The sequence below is a fragment of the Chiloscyllium plagiosum genome, chromosome 15, assembly GCF_004010195.1.
Source record: "Chiloscyllium plagiosum isolate BGI_BamShark_2017 chromosome 15, ASM401019v2, whole genome shotgun sequence".
Classification (NCBI taxonomy): Eukaryota; Metazoa; Chordata; class Chondrichthyes; order Orectolobiformes; family Hemiscylliidae; genus Chiloscyllium; species Chiloscyllium plagiosum.
In genome coordinates, this window is record NC_057724.1 from 51,403,926 (window position 1) to 51,413,768 (window position 9,843).

The 9,843-nt window shown below is 39.2% G+C and overlaps 1 protein-coding gene across 3 annotated transcripts in view; it reads right to left on the reverse strand.

Moving 5' to 3' along the window:
* Nucleotides 1-9,843, reverse strand: part of thoc2 (THO complex 2) — a 143,494-nt gene that overhangs the window by 43,629 nt on the left and 90,022 nt on the right. For all 3 annotated transcript variants that reach the window (XM_043704869.1, XM_043704870.1, XM_043704871.1), the window contains 2 exons: nucleotides 1,643-1,918; nucleotides 1,055-1,196 (listed from right to left, as the gene is read on the reverse strand). In XM_043704869.1, the coding sequence (XP_043560804.1) occupies nucleotides 1,055-1,196; nucleotides 1,643-1,918 (418 nt within the window). The remainder of the gene's footprint in view (nucleotides 1-1,054; nucleotides 1,197-1,642; nucleotides 1,919-9,843) is intronic.

Genomic DNA, 9,843 nt, shown 5'->3' on the forward strand with positions numbered 1-9,843 from the left:
GGAAGGGCAGCCTTGCAGAGTGATAAAAGCATTCAAAACTCTGCCACTCATGTTCAAATTTGTGCCAAACCCCATTCTATACCTGGATCTACACTATGTTCTGCTAAAACACCAGAGTTAAGATGAATCATCAATAACAACACATGCAGATGCACTACTTGGAAAAGCTAAATTAAAAAATAGTCAGCAATGAAATATATTCATCACATCTTTCAGCCATGGATCAGAAGATAAAGATGGAAATACTTTTTACCAAGCGTAAGGAGCCAATATTATCTGAGCATTTTGAACCTTAGCAGGTAAAAGTCTCATGGCTATATTTATTGTCTACATGCACGAGATCATAAAATAACTGATGTGAGAACTGCCAACGATGCATTGCTGCAGTGTACTGATTTATCATGAAAGATTAAAACGGATTGTTATGTTAAAACTAGCATGCAGACACTGGTCATCAATGGCACCTTCCCAAACGACTAGCATTTTACTCAAAGATGAAGAAAGGTGACCATAAATGTGTCAAACTATATTGCAACCTCTTCTGGAAGAATGGTGAAAAAAGGATGCAAAAATCATACAAGATTCAATTAGCTGTCAGAGTCTGCATATCCAGGTTACTCTAAATATTGCTTCGCAACTGAATGCTGCAAGCTGGCTTTGAGATCCACGAAATTAAACACTGGGAGCTCCAAGCAAGACTTGTGTAACGCAATCACCCGCAAGCTCCCCTCATCATCTTGACTTGGAAATATATTGCCATTCTTTCACTCAGGCTGGATAAAAATCCTGGAATTCCCTCCATAATGGCATTAAACCCATAGCAAATGGATTACAGCAGTTCAAGAAGGTAGCTCACCACCCTCTCTCAATAAATGCAATAAATGCTGGCCAGCCACAATGAATAAAAAACTGTGCATGATTCTGCACCAAATCTATTCAAACGCATGGAACACTAGCTATTTATAAGTATTATGCTAACCATTCAGCTACTCATTTTTATTAATTTTTCATTTCTCAAACATACTGAGTTATTTAAACCTCTGTTACTACTCACTAGCAAGTAGCCAGTTGTCCTTTTCAAGCTTTAATCTCTGCAGAATTCTATGGGCATGCTCTAACTGCTTCTTTTCTTCTTCTTGGAGTTTGTCTTGTAAAGCCGTGCAGCGTTCTTTTTCTTTCTTTTTCTTATTTAGTGGCTGGTTGAGAAAAAATATTAAAAGCTGTCAATGCAGCACTGCAAGGGATAAAAATTTAAACTAGAACCTCTAAAATGTAGTTTCTACTTGTTAAAATTTAACATTTGAACTTCAAAATACTTATCTATGTAATGTTGTTTATATTCAGTTGAACATAAGTAATATTAGGCCCTGTGAATTTGTTTTACTTAAAATAGCAATTCTAAGAAATTAAACTGTTTCAGTCATGTGCTCCAACAATGATCTGCTCCTCAAAACCATAAGGCAGAACAATAATGACAATAACCAATTGTAATGAATATTCTAAACATTTAATTAAACAGTGATGAAAAACTTTACAACAGAAATTACAAGCCTTTGACCAATAACTGTTTTAAGGCAGTTGACAGAAAACATTGAAATCAAATAGAAGCATTTCACAGAAAATATATTTTTTGTATACTTACCATTTCCTGATTGTCATCAATTGCTTTCATTTGGACCTTCAATTTGTTTACTTCTCGGTCATAACTTGAGCTGGGGACAGCAAGGTCATACATGGAAAGAGACCAAAATGTGGCATAGAACTGAGGGCTGATATCATCCCATACTTTGGGAGGGTGAAGGGAGACCACAGCATCGTGCACAGGTGCCATCACTAATTCACATGCATTGATATACTTGTGAACTTTTTGTTGTTGTTTGTTCCCCTTTTCAGCTTTCTTCAGTTCATCATATTTGGACTAGAAAGAAGGAGGCAAACACATTTTTGTTTTTCAGATACAGTAAACTTGCTGTAGAAACAACCAACATGGTTTACTACATTTTTCCCTTACTATAGTTATCTACTCATACTCCCTCTTTCTGGTGCTTCTTCGCACATGGAACGTGTTGATTTTAACAGCGGCCTTTGGGCGGGGGGGGGGGTTAGGTGGGGAACTGTGATTAAATCTTATACATTCCTTCATGTGATCAGTAGTGAATGTCTCCACTTTACCACAGCTCATCAGCTCTGAGCCAATAAATTCACATTTACTCAAAGTTCCAGTAAAGGGCCAGAAATGCTGATCTCCAGCATATAAGGTTGGATACAAACTTAAGATCTTGACACTTGCTTTCAGACAGATGGTACAGGCATCTTTAGAATTATGCAATGTATTTCAAATAAATGTATTTCATAACTTACAAATACACCACTAGAATAAAGAAACACAGGCTAAAGCTTATGAAAGGGCATCTTTGGGCTGATGTCAGAAGAAAGTTTTCATATCAGCACTGATCAGCATCTAGGGTTAAGGCAGCATGTTTCAAAACTTAGTCAATAGTAGTAAATAACGTAATCTAGTATTTGCATGTATCTCCACTGGTTACCCACCACCGTTGACCCTTAAGTTTTAGTTCCAACTCCCACTTAAATATTATTTTACTCGTTTTCAAGTATTTTGGAAAAGTTGTAAATGCAAAGTGAAACAATTTTTTGTGCACAAGTAATTAAGACCTGGAAAGCATTGCCTGGAAGCATGTAGAGAGGTACAATTGAGGCATTGAAGAGGACATTAGGTGATTATGCAAACAAAAACACATATAGGATTATGGCAAAAAAAATAAGTTACAATGCACAGACAGCTAATGCAGACAACTGGTTAAAGGAGATCGAGTTTAGCTTTGTCCTTCAGATTGATCAGAGTACTGGATGCCTTTGGTTGTCAAATTTGAAACCTAATAGGCAAACTAAATCAGGAGAACACATTAACACAAGTTTGCGCCTTTTGAAATGGAACAAACAACATGGTCCATTTAGGAGACTGGCAAAGAAAGGTACAAAAAGAAACACTACTTGCAAAGGGTGCTATACGTTTGCAAGTCAATTTTGTGAACAGTGTTTGCTAGATCATTTATTAATTTTAAACCTGAAGTTGACTGATTTTTGTGACTCAAGTGCAAACTTAGCTGTATAGAATTACATTACAGATCAGTCTTGGCACTGGTAATACAAACACAGGTTTTATTAAATAAGCTAGATGAAAATAGTTCTGTAAGAAAGTAAAAATTTTTCTTTAGTTCTAACACAATACTATCCTGAAGAAGCTTGAAAAAAGGATTTCCTGGAAATAATTGCTTGTTATGTTGTAATTACACGTTAAGCTTTTAATCTGTAATGGTCATTTTCGAGAGACAGAACTTTCACTATAAATCTTTTAGCTAATTTCCACTATACAGACAAAAATTGGAAAATTAGTCTGGAAATTCCAAGGTTTATTCTTTTGACAAAAGATGACTTTCCTCGTTAATCAAGATTTTCACTAATATTTTATTTCTGTATAAAATTAATTAAATATTCTCAAGGTACCTTGAATCACCTCAATTCTAAAAGCATTTCCTATCCAGGGTATAGACTGTGCTTAAGAGGGCTCTTGTTGCACAGAGATAATGTCCCTACCTCTAAGCCAGAAGACCTGGGTTCAGGTCCAACTTGTTCCAAAGGTGCATAATAACATTGTTTAACAAGTTATTAGAAAATATCTAAATTGTGCTTAAGCAGATTCACATAATGTGAGCAATGTTCAGAAGAATATTTGCTTTGACTCCTTAAAAGAGAAGTTACAAAAAAAAGAGTTGATCACAGTATATTTAAAGTAGGAGTGAAATACTTTCATACAATCACGGAAGCACTACAGCATGTAAGGATGCCACTCAGTCGAGCATATCTGGTCCAATTATCCATTACGACTTAGTGTAAATCACCTGTCTTTCTCCATATCCTTGAACACAAAAGATCATTCCACTCAAATAATACCAATGCCCTCTTTAATGCCTTAATTGAATCGGTCTTCACCACACTTTCAGAAAACATTGTGTGAAAAAGCTTGTTCTCACTTCACATTTGTGACACTGATCCCTGGGGAAATCTACTATAAATTTTGCTCCAGCCACCAAAGTGTTCACTGGGCACTTCAACCTTGTTTTTTTTATTACTCAGCCAATTTTGTATCCATGTTGCTATTGTACCCTTTACTCCATTAGCTATATCTTTTATCACAAATCTATTTGTGGCACTGTATCAAATGCCTTCTGGAAGACGATGTACATCAATCTACATCAACAGCATTACCCTCTTCAAGCTCTTGTTTCCTTTCCGAAAACACCTCGTTAGGAAAACATTATTTACCCTTCAGAAATCCATCAACCCTTAAGGTTCTTCCTAACCAAGCTACCTTTTCCACACAACTATTAATTCTATCTTGAATAATTATTTTGAGACACTTCCTGCCACTGAAGTTAAACTGATTGCTTTGCAATGTTTGGCCTTATCCTCGCAAACACTCTTGATCAAGGGCATAATACCTGCAATTCTTTAATCTTATGATACCTCCCCATAGTCACATGAGCACTGAACGATTGGAGCCAATGCACCTGCAATTTTCACACACCTCCTTCAATGTCCTTGACAGCATCTCATCAAGTCTTAGTGCCTTGTCAGTTTTAAGTATTGTTAGCGTCCTTGTGACTTGCTCCACATCATTTTTCGACTCTTCCAGAGACAGAACTTCCAAGTGGTCACGGCCTGGTAGCATCTAACTCCTTGAGAAAATCAGGTGCTAACTATTTATTTCACATCTCAAGCATCCACGTTGAAAATTTTTCTATATCCCTATTCAGCCGTGTTCTTCATTTTACCACCCTTTTATTACTGATGCGCCTATAGAAATTTTGCAATTCTCCTAAATGTTGGCTGCCAGTCTTTTCTCTTTGCTTCTCACATTTGCTTTCTCACCTCCCTCAGAACTTTTAGATTCCACTTGAATCTCAACTGTACTCTTTAACCAACACTGTCATAAGTATGCTTTTCCTTCTTAATTTTATTTTTATCTCCTTTTCTATCCACAGAGTTTTGGATTTGTTTACTCTCCCTTTTTTTTGATGAAATACATCTTGATTGTAGCCAAACCGTCTCCTCTTTGAAGAGACCCTGCCCTCCTCTTATTCCACTCTTTCCAGTTCAGCCTCTCTCTCCATCTGGCAGAATCTAGAATTTGGGTCACTGTATAAAAATCAGGAATGCTCATCTACAGCACAGATTGTACAAAATATTTTCTCTGAGTGTTGAATCTCTTTGGAACTTTCTTCCTGAAAAAATGATGGAAGCAGAATTCTAGACTATTTTTAAGGCAGAGGTAGACACAACAGGTGAGAATGTGAATTTGATTTTGCAATCAAATTAGCCATGATCTCATTGAATGGCGGAGCAGATTCAAGGAGCTGAATGGCCTCCACCTAAGTCATATTTTCATATTCTAAATCTTACAAGACAATGATCACTGTCTCCAAAATATCCATCCACTGACATCTGATTTACTTGGTTCATCAAATTTTCAAGAACCAGATTCAACAGTGCACGTTGTGTTGGATTGGGCACATACTTCTGCAGGAAAGTTTCAAGAACACAAACAAGAAACACTTACCCCTCTCCACTTTCGACATAATCGCTGTCTCAGTCTACATTAAAGTAGTTAAAATGCTCCGTTATAACTGCTCAGTCGGATCGGCATCTCTCTGTAATTTCCCTGCAGATTTCTTTTTCCATATCTTCCCCAGAAGGTTAGCTGTCTAAGGCCACAGCAAGCAATGTAACCACAGCCTTTTTTGACCCTTAGCTCGTGCTAGATTGATTCTGTCCTTAAACACTGGGACAGCCATTATCTCGAGAACTGCAATGCTCTACTTAACCAATTCCAGCACACCGCTTCCTTTCTTTACATTCCTGCTTCTCACTGCTTTTGAGGAAAGAGTGGTGGAACAGTTCAGGGAAGATAAGGATTACTGCCGTGGTGGTAGGGAGACAGCAACGGTTCATCAACCCATAAAGCAACATCGTGCTCTGATATTTTCAGATGATCACCAATATTAGCACTTTGTTCCTAATGGGTTTTTCTGCACATTCTCTAACAAATAACCTGTTCCTTTAATTGAGGCACAAGTGTCACCTAGGAATGAGCATCCAGGAAAAGGCCAGAGCCTGAACACCCCATTACTTGCACCTCCTCTGAAAAGGAAGTATGCGAAACATCAAAGAAAGCATTGGCAAGATGTTCATATGCATCATCCACCAACACAATCATCTTAACATATACTTCATTTAGATAAGAGTTGGAGGGACATTTTGGTGATGGTCCCATAACAGATGTGGAAAAAATGCCAGATGTCTATGACACTCTGATGACTGTCAGAGACCAAGCACAAAAGAAATGCCTTTGTACCCACTCTTAAGTGGTATGGCCAAGCTACAGAATCAGGCCCGAGATCATCAGGCAGGTTTGCCAGATGCCCATGGTAAACTGGAAAGAATAAGAAGTCCTTCCACATTGTCAGGACTTCAGTGACTCTCGCAATAGGCACATGACTGTCCCTATGGGAAGGACAGCATTTTCGGCAGAGACCCAGGGCCAGCACAATGCTCAGCATTTATTTGAGACAATTTGGGCATGTATTGCATCACTCCTTCGGTGATCAGCACCATTAGACTTCTAACTCACTCCACGTGTCCTTTCCATTAGGATACTGAATGGACTCAAACTCTTAACATTCGCCTGGACCTGCGTTTTTGTTTTTGCCACAGTTTACCTATTATTTACTATCTATGCTATTTAACCATGTGATCTGCCTGTATTGCTCGCAAGACAAAGCTTTTCACTGTGCCTCGGTACACATGACAAAAAATTCAATTCAATTCAATAAAAAAGTGTTGTGAACAGCCACGCAAACAGAGCACACAAAGAGGCAATCCACCAGCTGTTTCTTAGGACCTTACAGAAGTCCCTTACTCCTCTACCTCCCCATATTGGCTAGTACACATAAATCACTTGGTAAATAAACCACTTATTAGTATATATTCAACCTGAATTGGTATAAAATGTGCTGTAATCTTATGGAACCTATAAGATTGGCATACATTCCACCATCTAAAAGATGTGCAGCATCTTAAAGCAATAAAAGGATGTGATACTTTTGTTAATCTCAAACACTAGCAATTCTTTCATAGCAACAAATTGGATGATTTCAGACAGCCTATACCATAAGATAAGTACATACCTAGAAGTTCAGATTTGCAAGCAAGGCACTCCAGCTAAATCTCACAAACACAAAAAAACAAAGTATGGTGAAGGACAGGAGCCAGGATCTGGCTTTTCTAAATAGGTCACATCTTAACACTCACCTTATGGGAGAGATGGTGGTATGTGCGATGGTTCCATACATTTCAGATGGGAAAGCTTTGTCCTGTATCTAACCTTCTCAAAGGAATGGTGTTACATTTAAGTCTTGAGAGTTGGCTAATGCACATGCTCATTTTTGTAATGGCAGACTACTTTGTACAAGTTTACAAATTGCATTTCATTACATTAGAAGCACAAACAGATAGAATACTGAAGCATAATAAGGGTGCAGCCTCATTTCAATGTGAATTATTAAAGGGCTCATTATGGACAATTTTTTACAACAAACAATTTCAGGGTGACAACTTGATAGCCCTTTTAAGGAGTGGCCTCGCTGAAAGCACTCACAAGTTTCAGGAACTAAGATTCTGAAGTGTCAGGTATGACTCCAACCAATGAAGAGATTTCCCCGAGACCCACTGATTCCAGTTTTGCTAGGGCTCCTTGACAGCACGCACCGAGTCAAATGCAGCCCTGATGTCAAGACCAGTTACTCTCACCTTGTGTCTGGAATTCAGCTCTTTTATCCATATTTGAACAAGTTGATGAAAAATTTACTTTCTTTAAATAATCAAATTCATACACATACTCACAAAGAACATTTTGCTCACTAACTAAAAGATTTACCAGGTTTAACAGGACTAGAAGGCTGGAGTTAAAAGGAGAGGCTGGATAGGCTGGAACTATTTTCACTGGAGTGTAGAAGTTGACTGGTGATCTTATAGAGGTTTATAAAATCATCAGGGGCATAAATTTGTTGTTTGTCATGAAAGATTGTCCATAATGAGCCCTTTAATACCTCACATTGAAATGAGGCTGCACCCTTCAGTATTCTGTCTGACAGTGCTTCAAATACAATGAAATGCAATTTGTAAACTTGTACAAAGTAGTGTGCCATTACAAAAATTAGCATATGCATTAGCCTATTCTCAAGAGGGGCATAAATAAGGTGAATAGCAAGGGTCTTATCCCAAGGGTGAGGGAGTTCAAAATTATTTTTAAGGTAGAGAGAAGAAAGATTTAAAAAGAATCTGAGAGGCAACGTTTTCACACAGAGAAGGTGGTTCGTATATGGAATAATTTGCCAGAGGAAGTGATAGACACAGGTACAGTTACAACACTTAAAAGACATTTGGAGGGGGAAGCCAAGTTGGCGGCGACCCAGCAAGTCTGAGTCTACAGTGCTCCTCCCAAGACTTGGGCAAAGTGGGCCACCCACCCCCACCACACACACCAAATCATTTAAAATAGCGGTTTAATTTAATTAGTTGCTTAGTATTAAATTTAAACAATCTAATCTTTAGTAAAAATGACTAAAGGGAAGGGAGCCCGCAGCTTTCAGCAAGAAGGAACCCCTCCCACACCCTCTCCAGCTGCAGCAGAGGCGTCCACAGCCGCCTCGGGGGACTTACCTACAGTGGCAAGCCTTGTGGAAATCATCTCCAAACTGGTTGCGAAGATCGACGCTTTCATTGAAGAATCCCGAAGTCGATGGGACTCACTCTCGGCCGCGCTGCACAAGCACGACCGAGACATTAAAGAAATCGAGCACCGAGTCGGAGGGGCAGAGCTAAAGGCCGCGACCTCCGAAACCACAGCGCAATCGGCCGTGGATCAGGTCCGGACTCTCGAACAGCGAGTCCGGACCTTAGAGAATCATACTGATGACGTCGATAATCGAGATCGCCGAAGAAATATTCGTTTGCTGGGCCTTCCCAAACGGGAAGAGGAAGGCCAGCTTACAGCGTTTCTCGAGCAGTGGCTGCCACAGCTTTTAAATCTGGAGATTGGATCAGGCCAGGTAAGGGTGGAATGGGCCTACCGGGTTGCAATACGCGGGCCCGGCTCGAACCAGTGCCCTCGCCCGGTCCTGTTCCGGCTGCAGAGCTATAGAGAGAGGCAGATACTCCTAGAAGCCTCGAGAAATCTTGGAAAAGATTCCCAAGCCATGATCTATAAAGGATCCAAGATCATGTTATTCCAGGACTTTTCCCCAGCTCTGGTCCGAAAGAGGAAGGCATTCGATGAGGCGATGAAGTGTTTAAGGGACTTAAATATCCAGTACTCCTTACGCTACACAGCGACGCTACACTTTAACCATGAAGGATCCGTGTATAACTTTGGATCGCCAGAAAAGGCTAAGGAATTTTTGGACTCTCTTAGATAAATTGTAAGAGACAATGGATGTTGCCTTTCCCCCACTCCGGTTTATATCCCCCCCCCTTTTTCTTTTTTCTTACCTTACTGTTTAATATTATCTTGGGGGGGTGGGGAGAGGAATTTATTTATTTGTTTTCTATTTAACGATTTTCTCCCCCCATTGGGGTTGTTTTTTTTATTATTCTATGTATGTATGTGTGTACGTATATGTGTATATATATATAAGCCGGGGGGTTTAGTTAATGTTGGTGGGGGAAGGTGGTTACCTTATTCGATTTTACCTCTGTCTCGAGGAA